This window comes from Tinamus guttatus, unplaced genomic scaffold, assembly GCF_059628265.1.
Source record: "Tinamus guttatus ecotype Peru unplaced genomic scaffold, ASM5962826v1 Tinamus_guttatus_pri_ptg000510l, whole genome shotgun sequence".
Classification (NCBI taxonomy): Eukaryota; Metazoa; Chordata; class Aves; order Tinamiformes; family Tinamidae; genus Tinamus; species Tinamus guttatus.
In genome coordinates this window covers 1,489,221-1,513,985 of record NW_028289044.1, presented here as the reverse complement: position 1 = coordinate 1,513,985, position 24,765 = coordinate 1,489,221, and the positions used below count along the sequence as shown (strand labels likewise).

The window sequence follows — 24,765 nt, the reverse complement described above, 5'->3', positions numbered from 1 at the left end:
ATATATTTTCTTCATGCCTGAATATTTTATGGGAATAGTTTAATACTTCTAATTTTGCATATGGTGCATAAGTTGTAATATAATGAGATTGTTTACAGATAATAAAGATTCTTCCTACAGTTCTTGGTTTTTTGAGCTCTCTGGTGACCGCGTTAGGTGAGTGAGCAGGTCATTGCACAGACCAACGACAGTGAAGACACCCGAGCGTCACGGAGAGCCCCGCTGGCCTCGCAGTAGGTGACTGGTCTTTGTCGTAGACCAGAAGATGCAAATGGCTCCTGACAATGCTTTGGAAGTAGGAACTGGTGAGGAGCTTGCCAAAACATGTGCTGAAAAGTTTTATGATTTTGTGACTAACTGAATCAAAACAGCCCTGTAGTCACTATTCGAATTAATCTGTTCATTCTGTGTGTAGTACGCAGACCAGCCAAGAGGACGCAAACACACCTGTAAAAAATGATGGAAGGCAGCAATTTAGTTTCCAAAAGACTCTAGATTGCTGCCATTGTTTAAGATTATAGTAGTGTTTTTCCTGAATTATTTTCTCCTGGAATAAACACTTGCTTAAGTTACACTCTTCTTCAGAGAATTAAGCGAGCATCTTTACTGCATTAGGCAGGTTCTTTCTCCCCCTTCTGACCACATGTATGGAAACACGTGTGGAGGCGGCCAATAAATCAGCCTCTCCTGCATACGAGCTGCACAAACTATGAAAACAAAGTTGTCCGGAGAGCAGCTGCCTGTACTTAGCTGCTAAAGCACTCCAATGTGTACGCTTAAAACATACCTACGCTCATAATGCTCTTTAGCCCTGGAGAGCTCACAACTTCAAATATATCTTTTTAGTTTGCTTCCAGAGCAATCAATCATTCCTCAAACACTCGAGAATAAAGCTAGCCAGCCAAAAATTTGAAGCCATAGCCAGGCTGATGCAAGGCAAGACCTTTCCCAAAGTAGTTTAGGTCAAACAATTCCTTTTTATATATTTCATATATAAATATAGCAAAATCTTTGAGGTCAGTTGGGGATGGGCTCAGAACTCCAGCACATGTTTTCCAGAGCTGCATCTCCCATGCACAGCACGCCAGGCCCTGCAGCAAGGAGCTGCAGCAGGACACAGCGATGGGCAGGACCAGCATTAACGGAGCTCTCCCTGGCAAAGGCTGGGGACAGCGCAGGGGGGCAATGGGGAGGGTAAAGGGATTGCAGGACTGATGCTGGCGAGAGGCACTTGCTAAGAAAGACAATTCACCATCAGCTTTGCCCTCCCGTCCTGCTTCGCAGGTAAGAAAATTCTGCTCGTGCTCATCTTCGGCCTCGACTCTGGGCTGCTTCTTATTGCCTGCCGAAAGGATACGTTTGTTTTGCAGCCGTTGTGAAGCCTTAGCCTAAGTGTAAAGGAAGTAACAGTGCAGACATGAAAGGAAGAGCACACTTTAATCAGTGCATTTAGCCAACGACACCTTTGATCCAGTGCTCTGCTGCAGGGTCGGAAGCTATCTTGGGGCACAAGCCTCCCCTTCCTTTAAGTCATTGCCAGCAGCAAGAACCAAAACGCACAGACACACTATAACTGCTGTTGGCTATAGCAATTTATAAGACTTAGAATTTAAAAGTAAATTGATTCAAAGCAACTGGGAAAAATCCTTGGGCTAGAGCTGTGGGGAGGCCAGCTCTCCCAGCCAGCACACCTGGCAGTAGCGGGGTGCTCTGCCTGCGAAGCTGTCAGTTTGACTGAAGAGCCCAGGCTGTTACAACCTGCAGACATGCCCCAGAAAACGCTAGTCAGTGCTTAATGGCAAACACTGTTTATACTGTACATTGGGAAGATAAATTGCTATCATTTGCTATTGTTAAGCTTTGGTTTATGTTTGTCAGAGCAGGGATTATTTTGATTACTAGATAGTTTCCCCTGCACCACTAATGTCAAATTATTTCTTTGGTCTGCACTGTGTATACGGAAAGTTTAAAGAAAATCCCTTGTTCCTGCAGACTGGTCTTCTGGATCAAATATGTTACTTAAACAGCTCTCAATAGTGCAAATGTTGCTCACTGATACCTATTAAGTGTTAAGAAGTTAATGGTCCATTTAAAGTAATAAAAGTTACACCAAACAGAATTTGAACTTAAGACCTTCAAATACGATACAGATGGCCAAATTTGTCACGTCTTCATACGGAGCCTTCCCTTCTTTCACGTGGTGCGACGGGGCTCCTCTCACAGCCCCCACGTTGGGCTGTGGGGAGCCGCAGCCCCAGCAGCACCTCTAACCCCCGTTACGGGCAAAACCCGCATCCCAAATGCCTCATGAGGAGGCACCCAACAGACCATGAGCTCTTGGACTATCCAGAACGCAGCCTGCATCAAGACTCCGCTTCGCCGGGTGGTGCCAGGCATTAAAAAGCTGTTGGCCTGCAAGGAGCGCCCACGACAGCCCTTACCACAATACCCTACCCAAAGTCTCCTCTTGGCAGCTGCTTCACACGCACGTGGCTGCGGCGCCTCCAGCTCGGAGGTGTCTGCTCCAGTCTGCCCTGCAGGGGAAGCGCCAGCACTCGCGTGTCCCAGCCTTGGTGCAACGCGCTGCTGCTGGGAGGAGAGCAGGGCAGCAGGACAGGAAGGCTCTGCTGCAATTCCAGAATTCCTCCCCACATCCTTTCATTTCAAGGGCATTTCACCTTCTGAAACGAGGGCTAACCAAGACCCTTCCAGAACTCCAGCCACTGCCTTCCCATTAACAACTACCCTCTTCTTCCAAATTCCTGCTATCACTGGAAATGCAAACCTAGCTGCAACTGCTAAAGAATATATGTTGCTATCAAATGTGGAGCTTCATTGAAAGAAAGATGGAAAAAAAAAGGTAGGCTTGGTAGTCTCAATCAATTTATGAGGACTTTCCACTGCTCTTCCCAGCATCTAAACATTTAGGCATTTCAACATCAGTGAAGACAAATAAGCTCCAGTGACATAAGTATTTTATTTATTGAGTTTTATTAGAGCTCGACACGGACTTTATAATTCAGTGAACAAGTAAGGTTCAGTCATCAAGTCTCCTCAGATTGAAGGGAATCTGCAAGACAAAAAAGAAATGTTAAATTGGACAAACTTCTTACTCTTTAAATAAACACATTAGTATGTATGAATGCAAAGCAATGGAGGGAAATGTTTATGCAGTGGTTTAGTCTAGAGGAATTCCCCTTGTTATTTCCTGATGGTCTAAGATTTACACACCCTTCATGTGGCAAACAGAAGTGAAACATGGAACAAATCAAGAGCTGGAACAATACTGCACAGCACTTAAAGACTCGCCCTCCACGCCGCACTGATAACTGAATCAAACTTGCTAAGCACTAAGGGCCCAAAAGAGAAAGGAATGCAGCTTGCAGACAGAAGCCAGAGCGGAAACAAGTGGTGCAGGAAGGAAAGAAACCAAATTCAAACCGCTTCTCTGCATACGGGACGCTATCCAAGACCAACCGTACTCCATCGCAAGAGCCGTGCAAGTGGATACACCGAAGTGGGGGCCGGACCCGCTCCCCACGGGACAGCCCCAGCGCCGCTCCCACGGGGGTTCCGGCAGAACAAACTCCGCACCCAGCTCCAGGCCAAAACCTTAATGAACGGGGCTCTCCTCGCTCCAAACCGACCCCCAGCCCAACTTACGCTGCTGAGCCAAATGGAAAAGTCTTCCACCTATTTGCCCTCTTTACAGTCTTTTTTAAAGACCAGAACACACTGGCATTGCCTTCCCTCTCTTGAGCTTACCTATCCATGCGCTGCTCTACCCAGGCATGAAAAAACAGCTGTCTAGTACAAACAACTGGAAAAAAAAGTTCTTATGTACATAAAGTAAGAAGCATTATCAGTTCAAAGTGACATATAAAATCTGTCCTTTGCATTTGCTTTTGAACTGATGTAATTGAGGAATGGAAAAACTGTTTAGGAAATTTTAAATAATGTTAAAAGATGTACACAATCAGCAATGGGATTTCTGTATCTGCAGACAGGAGCACAACCCAACTGAAAGTGGGGCTCTACTTGAACTGAAAAATCCAGCTCAAGACTGCAACTAGATTTTAACATGTATCCTTCTTGACAAAATACTCTGATGAAGGCCACCTGGCTAAAGAATGCAACTCCAGTGCCTAAGAAAGTTTATAGTTTATAAAGTGCTTATATATTAGCAGTAGGACAGAACTAGAGGCACAATAACAACATTATAGAAACATAAGTTTATCGTTTCGGTATTTCTCTGTACTGTATTCATAGCTGAAAAAACGTCCTTCCGAAAAAATAACACATCTTTTTTATATGTACTGGAAGAGCTGCAGCTCTGCTGCTTTTATGTAACAGTGTTACACAGAAATCTGATATCATAGATTGTCACATAACAGAACTTATTATTAATGCAGCATAAATGTTTCATTCCATCTTGCTGCCTTAACCAAACAGGCTGAGAAAATCCAGCTGTCCAGGATAATTAGAGGCACAGATTATCACGCGATGATCACAATATAAAAACATTCCAAGAGAATGAAAAAACTATCATTCTAGATTAGCTTGAAGTCACTTTAAAAGAAGCAGAAGACTCAGTGCAAGAAACACGGATCAAGAAGCGGGGAGGAATTCCTTGCTGAACTATCACATCAGGAGTTGGTGCAGCGGAGTGAGCACACTTAGTAACAATTAGGACAAGGCTGAAATCAAGACTTTTCTCCCCACTCCCAGATTAGCAAGCAAGGGGGAATGGAGTTCGGTGGTCTTAGAACAAAACAGTGTTAAGTGCTCAGAAAACAATATCCTATCCAGACTTAATTCATTAAGGTGAAAATCTGAACATCTCTTCACCAAGAGGCAGTATGCTACTGTTACTTTTTTAAACACATATACATACACACATGCACATATATTTTTTCCTCATGACTAGTTATGTCTCCCCTCTCATCACTTTCAGGAGACAAAAGGATGTGTAGAAGTTGTCTCCATTTCTTACATTAAAATCTGTGCTACGAGGGAAAAACAGCCTTTACAGTTTCTCATTCACCAAATTACCACGAGCACGACAGTATTAGATTTTGATAAGCACACGCTATCCAATTAAAGATGTGACAGTATCAATGTAATAAACATTCTAAGTCAGGCAAGTCTTATACAGAGCACCCATTCCACCTGGGATGGACAGAACTGTCCTGGATGCAGCTGCACAAAGACAGAAAAGCATCACTGAGTGCAGGGGTTTGCTATATCACACGTAAGTTAAATTAGCCAAAAGGCATTTAGGAGCTTCCCATTCTGAACTTACCCTCTTCCCCAGTTCCCGTATTTCCTATTAGCCCCAGGTCTCTTTTGAGGAGTACCCTTCGTACCCTTTTTCTCCAAAGCCCCTTTTTATTTGACAGAAAAGGAAGAGCCTCAAAATAAAAGCACAAGGTTTCACTGCTTATTACCTGTTCATGCAGGTTGCCATCATTTGGGGGGCGCAGACTGAAACACCCCAGCAGCTCTCATGGCCTCAAAGTCCTTCATGGGATCATAGTTTTTATAGAACTCTGCATAAGCTTTTTTTCTGGGTTCAGCAACACCAAACTGCAATGCAACACACAGAGAATTAGAGCATCCACAGCTACGTAAGCAGAAATTCTTGCCTAGTAATGCCAGGATTTACATCAGGGGGTATAAGCTTTATAAAAGTCTTTACCACTAAAACAGAATTAGAAAAATACTAGTATGTACCCGTTCAAATTTGGCTGCTTGACTGATGGACATGAAAGCAAGTGTCTAAAATGAAACCTAAAAATGAAAACCTGCTACATTTTTAATATTCAGAAGCATTTTGACTATACTGATATGTTAAGTGTCCTCTGCCCAGCCTGCTCACGGCTTTCACGAAGCAACAATTACACCGTGCTTTCAGTACGTCCATGGGCAGCTGCAGGACTCAAAACTCTAGATAATTTCTTACCTTTGAGCCACACATTAGGTCAACTACAGAGGCATGGTAAAACTTTAGGAGACTGCCAAGCCAATCTCACAGCTCACTGACAAGAGAAGACATGGTCCTGACTCCCTGGCCCTCATTCATCTCAAGTACAACAGCCGAGCTGCACTGTCTGTCAGCTTCCTGACTGACTTCCAGGCAGCTGCTCAGCTGACACAAAACTGTTTACTTTGTCCTGAGTTAGTTTTTTGACAGCTTGGCAGATTAACTTAAAATCTGCCAAACTGACTGTCATCACGATCTTCAGAAGGGCAGATTCTCCAACCTGCTTATGTAGATGGTTTCTGAAGTCAACCTAGAGATAAGATTTGACAATTCACTCTCCCTCACAATATCCTAGTTCCTGTAGTCACAGGCCATCTACAGTTCATCTGAGAAGCATCAGTCGTGTGTGAACGAGCAACATTGTAATCTAGGCCTAGGCGGCTCTAGGTTATGTTGTCATGAATTGCACAGGTCACACATGCTGTCAGTTTATTCATAACACTTCTTCAAATGAAAGTTATTTATTTGTGTTTTGGAAAAACAATTTTTTGATGAAGAATCTTTAAAAAAATCTTAACAAAGCAAGATAAGAATTTTTTAGCACTCTAAGGAGAGGAATTTACATTTCGAAAATTAAAGCTCCTACCTTGTACAAAGCAGCACATCCTATAGATACCAAAAATGCCCCAAAGAGATGAAATTTCATCCGCCTGGCCAGAAGACGCCTCATCTGAGGCTTAGGCAATAGTGCAGACGACATGGTGATTCTATCTCCTAGCAGATGAAGGGAAAAAAAAAAAAGAGATAATTCAGACACAAGCAGTTCAACTTAAGCAGTGTCCTGAAACAATTTGAGAAAGACCATGCCCTTGAGAAATGGGTAATCAGCATCTTCAAGAAGCGACAGAGCTTCCGTCTATCTGACCTTTCACTGAGAATATTTAACGTAGGTCACTGAAGGTCAATCTATTCATGACAGAAATCTAAGAAAGGCTTTATACCCTTTAAAACCAGTAGCTGTTACAGGAGCCAGCGCAGCCTTCTCTGCTCATCCTATACCCACCCTTCCTTGTAGGATCCACCATGTCAGGCCGACTACTCCAAAATACCAATAACACTTTATTCACTTCTAAAGTAAAATGTGCGACACTTGAAGCAATTAGAAAACACAAGGGCATTAAAGGACTTCAGTTATTGTGCAGGCTCGTGCTGCCAACCCTCAAGCCCTGCGGCGAGAGGCTGTCACAGGAGCCCAGTTACTCAGAGAGACGCCAGGGCAGCGCTCCCCGCCGCCGCTGCGGCCTCCGGCGCCCAAAGGGATCCCGAGCAGCGGCCACGGGGGACGCGGCCCCGCTGCGCCTCCGGTTCTCCTGCCGCGCTGAAGGGCTCCCGGCCGCCCGCCATCGCCATTGCCTCAGCGAGGGACCCCGAGGAAGGCGCCAGGCTGAGACGAGCCCCGCGCTGCTGCCCCCGCCACAGAGCGCCGCGGCCCGCGCCTGCCCTCCGCGAGGGGCAGCGGCCGCGGGGCCCGGCCCGCCGCCCCGGAGGACGCGCAGAGGTCACGGCAGCAGCGCGGAGGAGGGCGGGGGGTGACGGTTGGGGGTGACGGTTGGGGGTGACGGTTGGAGGTGACGGTTGGGGGTGACGGTTGGCGGGGGAGGGGCGGGGCGGGGGGGGGGGGTCGCGGTCTCACCTCGGCGCGGGCACGACCGTCCTTCCGCCCCGCGAGCCGCGCACCCACTGCGGGCCCAGCGCGCATGCGCGGCGCCGCCTCCTCGCTACGGCGCGCGGCTCGGCCCAAGCGCCGCTGCCGCACACGCGCGCGCGCGCGCGCGGCGGGGGGCGGGGAGGGGCGGCCCTGCGCAGCGGCCATGTTGGGACCGGAGGGGAGCGGGGGGAAATGCGGAGCGTTGGGGCTGGAGGGGAGCCCTGGAGAGCCCCTGCTCCGGGCTGGAGCGGGTCACCCCGAGCAGGAGGCCGGCACCGTGTCCAGGTGGCCCCTGAGCATCTCCAAGGTTGGAGGCGCCACCACCTCTGGGCAGCCTGTGCTGGGCTTCAGCCACCCCCATGGTGAAGAAGGGGTTTCCAGTGCTCGAGGTTGTGCCCGATGCCTCTCGTCCTGTCACACAGCCCCTTGAGCACCGTTTAGCCGCATCACCCTAACATCCGCCTCCCATTTATATTTTATATTTATTTATATTCATGGATCGCATCCTCGCCACGCCGAGCAGTCCCAGCCCTTGCAGCGGCTTCGTGTGCGAGATGCTCCATCCCAGCATCTCTGCAGCCCTTGAAGGGATTTCGAATCCCCGCTAGACGTACCTGAGCCACTGATCTGCAATCAGCTTGGGTACCTTTCTTGGAAATGAGTTGCCTGAGTTCCTTTACCTGTGATTTCCACATAGTGACCACAAGAGCAGCTGTTTTTATTCCTAGACAGCCTCTGTGGGATCTACACTAACTGCTGAAAATTCCTGCCCGGAAAAATTGAAGCCTCTCCTGTACTATGTGGCATTTATTCAAACCTAGTGTTGCCTTGACAAAGGGAGGGGATTTTGACATCAAACACCAGGGGTGATAGGCCTTTAAAACTGATGAAAAGTATCTTATTATTATTATTGTGAGATAAAAAAGTATATCAGTAGAAAATCGCAGAGATAAATTATGCATTCAATAACAAACTAGGGGAATTGATTTTGCAACAGCCTTTTGAAGAGATACAATTTGGAAAGGATTTTTTGAACGAAAAGTTTGTTACGATAATTGAGACCAAAATGAAGCGTGTCTGGCCAGCAGGTTTTCCTGTGTGCATGAACACGAAAAGGGAAATGTGAGTGATGCCAGACAGAAGGAATGGCGAGACCGAAGGATAACCTGGGTGAGAGGCCTGAGGAAGGGCCTGGGTCGGGCAGCATCCTGCTGCTCCTGAGGGGGCTTTGGGGCTGGCAGAGCGGGAAGCCGAAAAGAGCAGGGAGAGCTGCCTGGGGAAGCTTAAAAGCTCCACTGAACTAATCGCCTTGTTACACAACGTCAGAAAAACAGAAAGATTAATCAGAATAAAATCATAGAAGTCTTTAAACCTACTGTCATTATAAGAAGTGTCTGAGGAATTCAGCCAGTCTGCATGCGAAAGAATACTTTGCTGGATGGACCTGGGCCTACACTGATGAAAATCTGTTTTCACTAATTGGTTCACGGCCAACTAAGTCATTAAAACATTGTCTGTGCCACCGGTTTCCCCCGTGCGTCAGGCGCTCTGGGCATCTTGATGTTACGGTTGAGGCTCTGCACACTCAGGGCAACAGCCATTCCCGTCGGTCCTTCCCAGGCACCTGAGGCCTCCAGCACCTGCTCCACTTGTCTTTGGAGCGTGATGTGGGACCTGCTGGCTTGGAAGCTGCCACAGTCACTGAACTAGAGTCTACAGTCCTGTTTTCCTCCACAAAATGTGGTAGCACCAGCAGCAATTGAAGCTTCCTCATGACGTCCCAGAAATGGATCATCCCTTGAGGAGGAAAGGAAGGCAGTAAATCTGAAACCTTTTTTGCTTATGCTCTCATTGAATTTAAAATAAAATTTACCGCTGACTTGAGTGAAAGATAGGGTGCTGAGTCCTTGCCTTTTCCACAAAGGCTGCCAGCTGTGATGCTCAGGATAGAACTTTCTGCGGTGTGGACCGGAGCCCACTAGGAACAGGGTTGTGACAAGCAAGTGATTTTGCATAGGCCACAAACTCTTTAGATGGGAATGGCTGTCAGATAATCATAATCTGGATCAAATTAGAACCCAAAATCTACTGGAAAAAAAGTCACATGGGACATCCGCAATCTCTAGAGCCAGCTGCTTTTTTAAACAGTCTAAAATAAAATCTACCTCTCTATCACAAAAAGAAATAAACAAACAATGCTAGCTACATGCCACATATGAACACGCATGCATTCATGCTCCTCCTCCGTTTCTGCGCCAGAAATTAACTAATTAAATCCTCTTTTCCCACAGCTGTGTTGACATCAATCAATGGTGCTGTGGAACAAACAAAGATATTATGGCACGAGAAGCTGTTTTACAAAATCGGAATGCCAGCTGTACAAAAAATAAGGGCGAATCAATGATTCCTAAATGGAAAAATACAAAATTAGTAGGGGGAAGAAGAAGATCTTCAGACTTCCAAAAGGACATTATAAACAAAGGAGAAAAAAAAAAAAGAAAAAGTTCAAACCATAATAAATGACAGGGACAGGGATTTCACAAGCTTTTGTTGATTTTATGAATGCCTCTGAAATAGAAAGAAAACAAAATCTTAAGCTTTGTTCAATTCGTAAAGAGACGGATTCTGATATTCTGAGCCCATGGGTGACCCCGGCTCGCGGTGGCTCCCTGCAGCCCCCACGTCCTCCAGGGCCACCCGGAGCACCCGGGGTTGTCCCCCTCGCTCCTTCCCTCGTCCCTCCTTGGTCATGACAGGGCTCAGGGGCGAACACAGGCCCAAAGCTAGAAAACACGCCGGCTCCAGCGGGAGAGGCCTGCTCCTGCATTCATGTGCTACATATCTTTTCTTTTTTAGTGTTTACATATAATTCACTACACCCACCGCAGCAAATAACAGCACAACCTATGTAGGCCACACGTGTCGTTAGCCTGGATCCAGCTCCAGAAAGTAATAGCAACTCGATGGCAACATTCCTCCTTTTGAAGGCGAAAGGGAGGGTGAGGATTGTCCTAGCGCAAGGACTGAAGGCCAAACCTTTCCGGCTGCTTTCGCAGCTTGGTTCGGGTGTTGTAAGATGGTCAAGACTCCCACAAGGCAAAATCCCCTTGCCCCAGGCTGCATCCCTCCTACAACAACTTTCCCATGCCAAACACAGTGTCTGTACAGGCGGCCCCGCGGTCTGCGATGGTAAAACCCACCCTGCTGCATCTTCATCGATGGTTTGGAGTAACTGTCAGCAGAAGATTCACGGGTACGCGTCAGTAGGCCAAAGCCATCAAACCAGTGTGTTCTTAATGCCTTACTAGGCTCTAGACCAGACCCTTCGTTAGCTTTTCTTTTTTTAACTAGATCTGACAAGTGATCATCTGACATCCAGGGAGGCAGAAAGTGGCCAACTGCCGCTTTCATTGAGCCATCATTTTGTTCGAGGAATTAATTCTGACAAAAAGAAGCCAGAATTATCCGGGGGCATAAAACAGTGGCTGTGGAGAGGAACCCTCCCGCAAAGAGCAGCTCGTGCCTGCCCTCCAGCAGGCAAAACTTGCCCTCCTGCCCGGGTCGGATCAAGGCCGCTCATTTTAGGCAGCTCTCGGTGGGGCTGTGACACTAAAAACAACCTGTGGGGTTTAAGTTAGAGGCATCCGTGTCCCTTATTTAGCCCTTCAAGGACAGAGCTCATTCTGTCCAAAGAGCCTGGCCTAGGTCCCAGTTAACGTGCCACAGGATTGTTTTGCAGTCGTTTCCAATAGCAAGTTTTTAAACCTTTGTCTCATAGGTTTATGAACCTCTTGTTTTAGTCTGCTTTAATTCATGTTGAGGTGCTGACATGACAAGTGTTAGGAGGTGTTGGCAAATTTTCCTTCCTGGTCCTGAAATGACAGTCTAGGAGGAGGAAGGGGGGGGATCCTGCGGATTTGTTTTGTGCCTTATATCATCTTATCGCAGTTATGTCAACTGAATTCTGTCCATTTATGAAAGGCGAGTTCATGAACGCAATTACTAACAGAAACAAAGTAACGAGTACCTCAAACATGATGTATTTGTTGACCTGTTTATGACCTGATGAACAAATTGTGAGCTTGAAAGCAAGACCGTTGTTTCCAGTTACGTCACCTGGTCTAATAAAAGATATTACCTCTTCTTAAAAAATAGTGTTGCTTAGGTTTATTCTCATGTAGGAAGAATCTGTCTCCGTAACTGCTGTGTTCTTTAGAGATTCCATTAATTTGCTCTATGTACGATTGACTTTCTTTACAATCATGTCTTCAGCCGCATTTGAGATTCCAGCAGTCTGTGTGTTGCTGGCTACAAAATCCCCAGTGCAGCCGAAATCCGTGGGACGGATCCCCCACGCTGGGGACCCCGGTTGGAGGGCTGGGCACAGTCACAAATGCGGCACTTCCAGAAAACAGTAAAATCTTCTAGTAACATTTCTTTTTTTTTAACAAACATCTTACTGGCATAAGCATTAAAAAATATTCTTATATGCCTGTTTTAACTTTACTATTTTGTTTGATATAATCTAATGAGAAAATCGTAGATCTCAAGTTTCTACTGTTTTGAAATATTTGATTAACAAAAACTGGCAATAGATAATAGCATAAACAACCTTGGTTCAATATATTTTGATTAAACGAGTTAACGGTAAATTTTCTTAAGATGAATTTGGTCGTGTTCAATACAGTGCTGCATGGAAATGGCTGGAAAAGTTGCAGCGATTTTCCAAGCGGGAGGCACAAAATTGCTATAATCCATAGTCTCCACCACAGTATTAATTAGCATAGCTCACCAACCGGGACGTAACGTTTGTAAATGAAATTCCAGAAGGGCATCAGTAAAGAACAGGATGTCGAAGCCAAATGGAAAACATGAACCAATAAAAAGGCTGAACTAGCAAGAAGTGCAAGCTCAGCCTTTGAAGTTAGTTCAAGTACTGCATGCTTTAATTTTGGTGTAATCTTGTGATGGGGGTACAAACAAGAACTCAGAAACAGATTTTGTAACATTTGGCCCAATTGTAGATGAATCAGTGTGTTGATGGTTACCAACAATTGCACAGCCAGAGGAGCTGTGGTCTTTGTTAAATTAGATTGAATAATTGGCTTCAGGGGGAGTTTCGGGTGCAGAGCAAATGAAGTGTTACAGCCCTTGACTGTAGTAAGATTCCTGAGCAGAGGCGAAGCTTGAGCAGTCAGAACAACCTGAATATGGATTCAAACAAAATAAGTCCCCCAAGACCTTATCTGCTCACTCCCCTTCCCCAGTGTGGGTTTGAAAATACTTAGTCATTTCTCACAAATGTGCATATGTTATCTGTTTTTAAAACTGATGACGATAAGGATTTCTAAAGCCCTCCAGCTTACTCCAGTGCTTAGCTCTTACCCCAAAATACAATGTATGATTAATGCTACTGCATTATCTTGGCAAGGCCAATTAAGCCTATGTATCTCTGCGTTTTGATTTTCCTTGCTTTGTTTTTAGTAGAGTTTCATGTAGCGCTGCAGAAACACGGTGGTGTTGCTCCCGGCTTCAGAAAAGAAAAGATCACTGTTTTAGCCCAGTGGATAGTTTTCTTAAGGCCTATTACTGCTAAACACCCCTGAAAATATGAATTAAGAGAATAGTTCGATATATTTGTCAAATTTCAGGATCAAGCAGCCAGGAGTTAAGATAATATCTGAATTGTAAGATGTTAAGTGGAGGATAAAAAGAACAACGATACATGCTCTCCATTTCCAGAGCAAGCATTCAGATCATTAGCTTGAAAATATTAACTCATTTATTGTAGTTCACGGTGAATAGCCCAACACCTGCCATTAATTTAAAAATACAGGGAAAATTATTTTTTTTCTTGTATATTCTTTCTAGATCAAAGAAATCTCCCTAGAATTATTTTTATTTCCTTTCTCAGCAACCATAAGAGCTTTGGAAAGAGCAATATTCTTCAGCCAAGCAAACATAAGGGCTCTGTCCTCTGAAATGCAAATGAGTACAAAACCAAACACTTTAATAAAACATGAAGATCTTCATTTTCAAACGATTATACAGAAAAAAAAAAGTTTGGAAAGTCATATTAGGAAAAGATGATATACATCATCAAGCTGAAGCCCCATGTCATCATGACCCCAAAACAGATTACTGAGTGATCTTCTGCATTTATGCACACACAAACCCAGGAAATACAGATTGTATATGCAGATCTCTGTACGTACATATACATACACACCGAAGTGCAACGGTGCAGATTGCTCTAGTGTGAAGCTCAGCAGTTTGACACCTCTCAGAGGAATGGGGGATATTCTAACTCCAATAGTCTGGGTTTACAAACCAGATACTGCTCAGCGGGCTCTCAAGGCTGAGGTGAAAGCCATTTGCTCACCTATAGGCAAAAAGTACTAAAGCTGCTTGATTGCATTTCCTGAGCCATGGGCATCCCAGACTATCATAATAAATATTTCCAGCGAAATCTATTTATTGGCTTTGACAGATGGGAATATTGCATAAGCTATTGTGTGCTTGTGCATTCCTTGAATGTGATGCACACGAAAAAACAGAACTTGTTTGTCTTGTCATTTATTTCATTTAACTTTCTCGTTAATGGCACAATTGCTTTGCTTTGCTCAAGAGTCCTTTTCTGAGAAGAGAGAATTACTTTCTTTTTAAACTTCTTGCCAAGAAAATAATTTCAAACGCATATGGTGCAGAGGGATTACATACAAGATTTAGAGGAAGAAGAAATATCTCAAATTAAAAGCACAAATCTACTTACTACGTTTCCACTTTTCCTTTGACATGAAATGAAAAGTTAACATGAAAAATGAACACAGTTCATCGGCATGCTCTGAACAAATACATAATTAACATGTGGAATAAGCAATGCTGTTGTCAACACTTTCAAATCTGTTACCATGAAAATAAAATATTTTTTCAGTAGTAGGGAAATAGAGGAAAATTCAACTCAAGGCAGTGTGCACTTGAGATAAAATAGTGTTTAGCACAATGATTATTAAAAATAGATGGAGGATCTCATTTATACCTAGAGTACTCTTAAATTATTGTGGCAACTCAGTGGCCCCTTTCTATTTCCAATCCAGTCCAGTGCTCCAGCACTTTCAGAAATTATTAAGTCAGCAGCAAAATACGCATTGTGCCCATCATGTAGATGCTTCATTAAATCACTGGTACAATTACAAATTTGTGAGTTCATTAGCAGGTAGCTGGAAAGTGTTGGGTTTGGTGTTTTGTATTAATCCTGTGTGCTGGACTGACAGAACACCATTCCAAGGCTACATAATAAAGGAAAAAAATAAAAAAGACTGTATAGAAATAGCAACGCCATGTGGCTTTCGATTTGGGGACTACAATTTAGCCAATTAGACGTGGACCTGTTCCAAAACTGCACATTTGAACAATCTTGCACGAAGGAATTTGAAACTTAGATATGAATTATAACTCTCCCAAATCCCAGGAATGCTCAAACTCCGACATGAGGGATAGGTTTGAGTAGAGATCAGATCTAAAATATTGGTTCAATCCTAACTTTCCCTAACAGTTTTACAGCAGCTATTGAAAGTATTAAAACCAGCAATGCTCTGTAAACTTGAAAGCAAGGGACTGCAATTAACCCCATCTTAACTGTACTCAAACGTGACTGTCAATGGGTGACTGGGAGAATTATATAAAAAACAGAAACAAAAATCAGCAGTTACATATTATGGGACAATTTAAACAGGTCAAATGCAGGCTAGATGATTGCAACTCCATTGGCTATAAGAAGCTGCCCAGTGACCAGTTTGGCCCTGTATTTGATATTAACAGCATAAATAATGTAAGGATTTTCTTTTTCAAGTGCAGGGCAGCACTTTAAAGCTTAGTCCCTTTTCTGTCATTTTTACACACAAAAAAAAATATTGCTGAAGTCTGTAGTTTTGACTAGAGAACAGTACTGGGCAGTATTGAAGCTGGCCATTTCAGAAGTTCACAAATGTTGGAGGACAGTAAATGCCCTTGATTTTAAGTCTGTAATATCACATTAGGCTGAAAGTGCAGAAGCAGCAATGAAGGGATGCCTGTCATTTTGTCAAACAGTTTTGTGAAGAGCTGGAAACCAAGGGTCCCTTATTAATGACAACAGCTGCTTCATAAATGCCTTTACCTGCAGCCCTCACTAATCTGTAGCTCTTCCTTTCTTTGCTTTCAGACCCATTTGAAGAGGTCACCATGATTCTTCCCATGTAGCAGATGCAGGAAGAGCAGCGCAGCCGGGAGCGGGGGCTGCTCAACCTGCCACCCCCGGGTGCATGAAGCCCCTCTCAGCCTCTGATCTCAATTCCCGATGACTAAGCACGGGATTTCCACACCTTCAAAGGGACAAGCTCAGGGACTAAGACTACTCCCATTAACTGTCTCTCCTAAGGAACAGCCAGTATAAAACAGGTCATGAGGAGGCAGTGGCAAGACAGCTTTTCACTGATGCAAAAGAAAAAGCTTTTTGCTCCTTTTTCAATGGCATAGTGATCACTACCAGAAAGCTATTGAGGGTATGCGTGTGAATAGCATAATCCAAGACTACACATTTCAGGAATTATCAGATAGTCTGGTGGTTTGTCTCATGCAGCACCAGGTCAGAAGTCAAAACAAAATTTATAGAACTCCTTCCTGAAATGTATAGTCACTCCTCATGTTGATATCATAAAGCATTCGAATGAATAATTAAGAACTGAACCCCTCAAGGTAAGCTCTGTGTGATAGGCAAAGTATTTCAGTAAACTGACCCTGTCTGGTGACAGAAAACCAAAGTGCACAGTAATAGTGTCTAAGTGTAAATTTAGGAATTTATGAATGCAAAAGGTGGTTTAAAAAATCCAGAATAGTTCCAACATGTTGCATTATTTGCAAGTAAAAAGGAAAAATGTAAATCTGCATAAATATATTTAGATTCTGTTTTGACCACCAGTAAAGCAGATGAATCATAAGTCCATCCAGAAGAATTTCTAGCTTCCTGTTTCTAAAACAGATCTGTTTTTATAATCTGTAGCAGCAAATTCCACACACAACTGTTGTTCTGCAGTAATGCTGTAGTCTTCACAAACACCCAAATTATACACAGCTAATAAGGAATGAAGTTTTATTGATCTAAAAGATGCTAGAGGTGTTGAGGGCAACTTTTCCAGTCCTTTAACCTGTTGAACTCACACAGGTGGGTCCAGCAGCAACCTAAGAGAGAGTGTGTCTGACAGACAAGATAAAAAGGCAATAGCAATGCAAGTTGTCTGAAGTGTTTTACAGCAATTGTATGTATTTAGTCCTTATATCAGTTCAGTTCTCAGACTTCCTGTTTGGAATTGGCAATAGGTATTACTTGATCCCTGGTCTAAAATCCCCATTTCGTTTCAGATGCATCAGCCAACAGCAGTTGTGTGGTATCTGCCACTGCATTGAGTTCAGCAACCCAGGTATGAAAGAGTTCACGTCTATTAATATTTCCCTTGTGCTTTCCCTCTATTTTCCTATTTTTCTTTAAAGCTAACACATAAAATAGGCATAACCATATGACATACATTCTTCAAGCATTTCAAATAGATATGATCCTTCTGCATATGAGAAATGGCCCATAAATGATTGTGTATGTAGACACACATGTATCTATAGAGAGAATGCATGTATTTCAGGTAATATAGAGACACAACTTCAAAATGGATTGAGATTTATTGCTGATTTACAGAATTCAGAGTGTTCAGACCAGGTCTGCAAAATGCTCCTCGCTCACCAAAGTACACAGAGTACATAGTGTTGGGTTTTATTTTTGACTTCGTTTATAAATTTGCTAGACAAGTACAGTATTAATGATGGTATCTTAGTAAGAGTACTTTGAGGGGGGCTGGTAAATTTTCATTAATGATTTTATAAGGCTGGAATACATTCACAAGGAGTTCTGTCATTTGTAAATATGTGGATAACATTTTTCATTTAATAAGTAATCCTAGTATGACTCAAGTAAAAGCTACTGATGTAAGATAAGCATTTTCTACATGTTATTTAACTTTATTTGAATGAGAAGAAGGCAAGACTACAACAAATCATAATCTGACTGCTGCACTCCTGCACTTGGTTGCATGTACTTACCACAGCAGTAGGAGGTGGCCCTTTCACATGATTTTTAGACTGACATATGTGCCTGCATTGATGGTATTTTACAATTCTTCTTTTGCTTTCACATTAATGAGTGGTAGAGCAGATGGTACCACATGTGCTCTGCTCATGTGGGATGCTACATTCCACCCTCCTCAGATGTACTGAGCATGAAAGTTCAGTGCATCTGTGAAATTTGGGTAAGTCAATATCATCCAAACAGTTAAAGCCGGGAGAGAGATTTGACATCCTTGTTGTGGCCTCTACCTAAGAAGTCTGTTCAAGCAATGATTAATTCATTTACAGCTATGTCACAGGGAAATCAATAGAAAGAAGCACAAAGTAAAACTCTAAAGTGTGAGGAAACTAGAAACTGATGAGTTCCCTTCTTCCTTCAGTGAGGATATGTGAGTTGTATCTTAGCGTGTTTCTCCTCTTGAAGAAGCTGCCAAAGGAGGTCCCATACAATTCTAGGTCATTGGGCTTCAAGAGTGAAAAAGACTAATAGTGGTCCTTAGCACACTGGAGTAGTCCCCATGGAAGAGGAAAGCACTCCCAAATGGTCCTCAGCAGGCTGATGACCAAGAGCTCCAAGTGAAGCACCTGGATCTCTGACACAGCTCTTGGCTCTTCCCCTTATCCAGGAGGTTAGGAGGGGGAGTGGAAGATAATCCAATCCCTAGCACTGGGATAAGCCCTAGGGAACCCAGCAAGCTGGAACACACTCGTTTGCTTTTCCCTTACATGCGCTGCACGCATGTACAGAAGAAGGGAGCCAACATCCCTGTGGCTGGGGACTGGTGATTAAAGTGGTCTGAAGAACGTGGAGAAGTCTGTCATCATCCTCCTCCCTGCCTGGCAATTAATTCTGCCCCTGCCCCACCTTAACTTCCCAAATAACCCTTTGGCCCTGGTCCCCACATCAAATCTGCCCCTTACAACTGCTCTGATTCTCCCAGTTCATTCACATCCAGTGTGGCCTCTGCGCCTCTCTTGAAGTTGTAAAAAGAAGCACGAAAGAAGGGAGAAGAGCTTTGAGCTCCTGCAGCTTTCCTGTGAGTACAGCCTTGGGAGGAATAAGATTTTGCAAAAATTATTAATTAGATCTGTTCCTGGTGTATTTTAAACCTTGCTTGGGAACTGAAACTAAGAAATGAAGCAGGAGGTGTACTTTAAACCAGAAATCAGACTGGATTTAGACCAAACCACAACAAGGTTTGATTTTATGATAGTTCAGAAACCTCATGACTTACCCTTGATGAATAGAGTTTCATGAATTGCAGAACTGAGACCACAGTGTGCCAAGACACACTGCTTCAGAGCTGTCAATTCACTACACAGTGTTTTACTAATTCATTAAATCAGGCACTAAAGAATTGGGTTTGATTGCCTACCTAATTGCCCCCTGCATACGTCTGACTGATTTGAGCCACAAGGAGTGTGAAATAAATAAATAAATAACACAAGAGTCATTATCATAGTCGTGTTGACATTAAGCACATTGAAATATGTTTCTTTTCTACCCTTAACTAAAGCCACATTCTTAATAATATTTTAAGTTGTTATCTCTGCTGGAAGCATAAGTAAAAACCTCACCAGCACCTTATTTGCCGTTTTGACTGTGTGTCTCTGCATCCCATTCCTCAGAAAAGATTTAATCTACCTGCAAAAGGTAACAGAATATCATTGTCTATGTCATGACTGCTTGGAATAGTCAGAACAGGTCACGTCACACAAATACATCAAAAAGTATTAGAAAATATCTGAGGAACGTGACTTTATGTGGAACAGAATGGAGAGGAGCAGGCCCCTCAAGAGGAGCTGTGATCTTTTGCAGAAATCTTGCATCAACAGCAGAGCGATGAGACGGTAGCAGGGAGCAAGGCTGAGGAAAACCACCAGAGGACAGTGATACGAGAAGAGCAAAATGCTCACGAGCAGGGGGAAAATGAGCTAATAGTGAGGGAAGGGGAGGGCAGGGGAATTTCCAGTGCAGTCTGAGATCAGGCTGCAACCAAATCTAGAGCGAGGGAGCGGGGCGCACGGCTCTCAAACCTCTCCAGCTCTCAAACCTCTCCAGCTCTCTGCTTTCTCGTGGCATTAGGCAGTACCAAGCCTATTCTCAGGTCGCAGAGAGTGAGATGGGCTAGAGACTGCTGTGCTGGGCTATGGCAAGGACTGCAGCTACCTCGGAGGGCCCCTTTGAGCAGGAACCAGGTTGGAGGTTCCCAGCTTACGAGGCGAGATGGGAGCCCTTGCTCAAGGGCTCTGTGTGTGACGTAGCTGCGTGTGGAGCACAGGGTTGGAGAGCAGAACAAAAAGAGGGGCATAAGAGCATGAAATATATTAACATTACAGAGGTGTATAAGGTCCAAACAACTATGTGAGATTTACATATATCTAGGGGAGGTGGTGAAAAAGCAGAGAGAGAATATGAGGAAATAACAGAACAAGGATTGCTGCAATTTTCTCCTCCTGGAGAAAACTTTAGGAACAGTAGGCAGGGCAGGATACAAAAATAGCAATGCTGAAGTCCTGAAATAGAAGGTGAAGGAGGAGCAGAGAGAGAAGGAGAGCCATAATCCAAGTTCTGTTAATTTTTTGAAGTCCACCTAATTCCAGGGTAGACTTAAAAATCAAAACAAAACCTCCATGGAACTCTGTCATTGGGAATTCAAGCTTTGAAGTAAAATCTTTTTCCTTTCAATGGAACTCTCTGCTGTTCCACTTCTTTCCCCCAGTCCAATGTTTAACATGCCTAAGCAGAGATGATCTATTCCTAGTTTTGTGTCAGGCCTTTGCCAGTAACTCCATGGGGTTTGAGCTTCCTCCAGTCACCTCATGCTTCTAGTTAAAACATTTCAACAGGAAAGCCTAGATTACCATGCTTTAGAGACTGCCATTTTGCAACAAATTTCCATTTGGCTAAAAGACAACCATGTTTGGAGTAAAAAATAATCTTCATGGTGAGACTATATAACTTCAGTTAAATGTCATCTGGAACAGGACAACTTACTAATAGTGAGCACTAGCATTGACAGCAGGAAAATTAGCTTTTAAGAATCCAAATTTCAAAGCACGCTATTGGCAATCTGGTACTCACTTTCTCTGGGAAGATCTGAACGTTTCTCAAAAATCTTACTGCTCCTTGGAGAAAGCATGAATCTTTCAGTGCTACGTGGCTTCAGCAAGGACATAGATGAGGAACCTGCATATAGAAATAAAGCTAAAATTATGGAAAAGGGAGTAGTTCACCATCACATGTACTATTTAAGGAACAGATAGGTCATAAACTCCTTGGGACAGACTCTAAGGTGATATTTGTAACTGATACAAGATTGAGGCAATTCCTGGTGGATCCCATGAAAACATACTGACAAACTGGTGAAAGTTTCTCTTGTTTGATTGCACGTAGGTTGTTAAAGTACTAGAATCCTTGGAGGTGACCCAAACGGGTATGGAATGAAGGTATGTACAAATTCCTTTCTGCACCAGGGCGTGTGTAGCATAGCTCTTTCCTCTTCCCTTGCGTAGAAAAATTGTTGCCCATCATTCTGGTGCAGAAAGCAAGTTCCTTCTTGACAGGGTGAAGAGAGGCACTGGCTTACATATACCACTCAACCAACTAAAGCCCCTATGCTGAGAAAATTTCACCTAAGCTATATGCTTGTCCTCCTAAACTACAGAACGTGGTTAATAACCTGAAAGGAGTGATGATGGATTTTTCTCCAGATCTTCTTGCATTTTAAGGAGTATTCTCTCCTGCTCCAAGGCTTCTATGTATTTGGAATAAGACCAGGAAACCTGCGAGAACCATTTAAAAAAAATCAGCCTCCAGACCACTGAGGTGGTCCATTTTAATAGTGCAACAGAAAGCTTGTGTTATATCCCAGTTACTGACTAATCTTAGTTATTGAAAACAGGGGGGTTGTCATGACAATATTGCAATTATGGGACAAATAATCCTGTTGCAAAAAAGCAAATCTAAAACACTGTTAGATTAAGTTTAAGCTGACAGAACTGATGCTTACATTCTTTTATCATCCATCACCGATTCTAAATTACATTTGATCTCATTTCTTCTTCAAATTTACACAGAGCCTACCTTTCTCCTTAAAAAATATAGCCTTTTGTGCTGTCATGGACTTTAATTCATATCCTGTCCCTGTCATATCTCTTCAGTGTGCCGTACCTCAAATCCAAAAGGTCTCACTACCATCACACTTCTTTCTGCCTAACCAACCTCTCTAGCATCATGCCTCTGCCAGCAGAGATAGATCATATAGGGATGGCACCCTCACCTTTTCTAAGGAAAATTGTTGCCCTTTACATTGCAGAATAGCCAGTTTCAGTTTCAGTGTTCAGTGTTTCAGGTTAAAATCACTATGGAAAGTGTACTTTTATTTGGCTTTTTATTTATTTATTACCTTCATTACAACATGAAAAGCTTGAGGCCAATTTTTCATTTTGTGATTCAATAAGAAGAGTTTGTAGCATCTTCCTAGAGCAGCAAGGGGCTGGGAGAAAAATCTGATTCACAAGAGGTTATTGCTCTTTATGCAGTTATCTGGCCTCTTCTTGAAGGCTTAGGCATATGGTATTGATCTGCTTTCCTGGGAATCACCCAGCTCGCTTTTGTTTCTTGATATAAATATAAGCAAAAGTTACAAAGGTCCATTTAAGGGATAAGACTATGAGCTTAACTATGTAGCTTGCACTTTGGCTTCAGATTTTGAGGGCTTTTCAGACTACCTGTTTCTATACTCTGCCATCACTAATGTTATGCCATGGAGGAGCTCCAAGGAATTGAAGCCCTGAGCAGAGTGGGATTTACTCCTGCATCACATGCTACAGCTGTGATTATTTGACTGTACAGATTCCCCATTATATCATGGCAGTGTCCTTCTTTACATATTTGATGCATTATGAAAGTTGTTCTCAAAAAAGTAGTAGATAACTAAGTTATTTTCTGTCTGATTTTATATGCAAGTACCTAGATTTCCTAAATGACCTCAGTTTCAAGTTTTGACTTATTAGCACAAAAGGACTCAAGCTAAACCATTTTTTTTCAAGAATTACCCCAATTATACAACATTTCTTATTCCAGATAAAACTTCTTTTCATGCAACTTCTCTTTAAATTAAACCTCCAAACTTAAAGGGTTTGATTTTATTAGATATTAATACTTCCTAGAACATAAATCTTCAAAAAAAATATGATAAGGTTGGTAAACTAATAAACAGTAAAGTTAGTGGTAGAAGAATGAACAGATATTGAAGAATCATGTAGCAGGTATTCTGAGCCAAATCCTACCTTCCCATTCTGCCCAAACCATTTTATCTCTTTTGAATGATATGATTTATGTTCTGTTTGTTTGTGTATGCATACAATAATGCATGCAATATGCTTATTAGTCACCTGCTGCGTGTATCCAAATGGAGATGATGCTCGTCTTCTCTCCACACCACTGAAAACACTGCCTGACCGACTGAGAACCTTTTTCTCCTCTCCTTTACCCTGCCAATAATGGTAAGAATTCATAATTAAACAGTCAATTATCAAACAATAACTACTGCAATAAAGTTAAAAGCCCGAGGAAACAAAATTGTCGGTTGAAACGTGTCATATGCAGTATCTTCTCATACTATAGACATATTTTGGTTTTCTAGTGCCCAGGTGCATAATTTATCACCTCAGACATGCTAACAAATAGAAGATACTGCTTTTTAAAGCAATTTTAAAGCGTTTCCTTGTCACTATCAAGTTTCCTCACCAGCCCCTGCCAGCTATCTTCAGTTCAGATTCCAAAGGATTGAGTTGTAGCTAAGGGAGAGGGTGAACCTGCAACAGAATATATTGTAAGGACAGAGGGGCCATTATAAATCCTCTAATGTATAAATGTAGGCCACAGGATTTCCAATGGTTTATTCCAGCTTCAAGTCCAGCAGCTGCATATGAACTACAGTGTATATATTAGAAACTTAGGCAATCTTATTTAAAACATTTACAGTGGCAGGCAAGGCACTGTAATCCTTGATAAATGCTCGAGACATTAACTGTTTACTATTTTCGTGTTGTTTTAGTGTTTTTTAAAGCTTTGTTTTTGCACATGCTGCCTGATTAGCCCCACAACATCCCCTTGAGGCAAGTAACATCATTTGCCTGCCCCACGTTGCAAATGAGACAAAAAAGGGGAGGTCAAATGGTTTCCCAAATTCACTCAGGAAGTCCCTGGAAGATGTGGAAAAGGACCAAGATATCCTGATTCCTTGCTTGCAACGAGCCTTTTCCTTAATCATCCTATGGACCCATCATCTCTAATGGAGACTTTTGGAAGCAGACCTGCTTAAGTGGTATTTATCTTCTCTCCAGAAACAGGCTTTGATGAGACAGTCAGGAAGACTAACGCATGAACAGAAGCACTGTACATACTCAAATAATATAGTTGAAATTTGCTATTTTAAAATGAGAATGGAGAATTAAATAAGTCCTTTAATAACAGCTCCTCATAATAAACTAGACAACGTTATGGCAGTGGCATAGCTCTTGAAGTTACCTCACTTATTTATGAGTAAGGTTACTACTAAGAAGTATAAAGAGCAATGGAGCAACGATGGAAACTAACACATATTGCTTTTGCCTTTCAGTGGTAAGAGAGGCTGAACAAATACTCACTTGTGCCTTCCAGAGGCTGGGCTTAAAAGAAAAGAGGCTTTGCTATTATGCAGCTCTTGCAGGGGGCTTCCCTCACTGCCAGGAAGCCTTCAGTAGGTCACGTAAAGGAGCTGGATTTGTTCCATAGGTGCCAAGCAGGCACCCAGAGAACATACTGTGGTAGTCAGCTAATAGCAAGGGAAGTCCTGCGCTGTTGTCCTTCGTGCTACCCCCCCAGGTAGATGGGCCAGCTCAGCAAAAGCTTTGTGGGAAGAAAACATAAAAT

At 43.0% G+C, this 24,765-nt stretch overlaps 2 protein-coding genes across 3 annotated transcripts in view; both read right to left on the bottom strand.

The window, feature by feature from the left end:
- Window positions 1-2,958: 2,958 nt before the first annotated feature.
- Window positions 2,959-7,775, bottom strand: COX6C (cytochrome c oxidase subunit 6C). Of its 2 annotated transcripts, none has more exons than XM_088533599.1 (4): window positions 7,677-7,775; window positions 6,630-6,750; window positions 5,448-5,586; window positions 2,959-3,070 (listed from the first exon to the last, which is right to left on the bottom strand). In XM_088533599.1, exons 2-3 carry the CDS (start codon window positions 6,741-6,743, stop codon window positions 5,467-5,469), a joined length of 234 nt encoding a protein of 77 aa, XP_088389725.1. In that variant the 5' UTR covers window positions 6,744-6,750; window positions 7,677-7,775; the 3' UTR covers window positions 2,959-3,070; window positions 5,448-5,466. The 2 variants fall into 2 exon arrangements, with proteins under 2 accessions (XP_088389725.1, XP_088389726.1); XM_088533600.1 differs by having other exon boundaries at window positions 6,630-6,757; window positions 7,677-7,700.
- A 13,121-nt stretch (window positions 7,776-20,896) lies between these two features.
- RGS22 (regulator of G protein signaling 22) overlaps window positions 20,897-24,765 on the bottom strand; it is a 59,091-nt gene continuing 55,222 nt past the window's right edge. The window contains exons 24-26 of the mRNA XM_088533650.1: window positions 23,244-23,342; window positions 21,527-21,629; window positions 20,897-21,033 (exon numbers count right to left, since the gene is read on the bottom strand). Of these exons, the coding sequence (XP_088389776.1) occupies window positions 20,897-21,033; window positions 21,527-21,629; window positions 23,244-23,342 (339 nt within the window). The remainder of the gene's footprint in view (window positions 21,034-21,526; window positions 21,630-23,243; window positions 23,343-24,765) is intronic.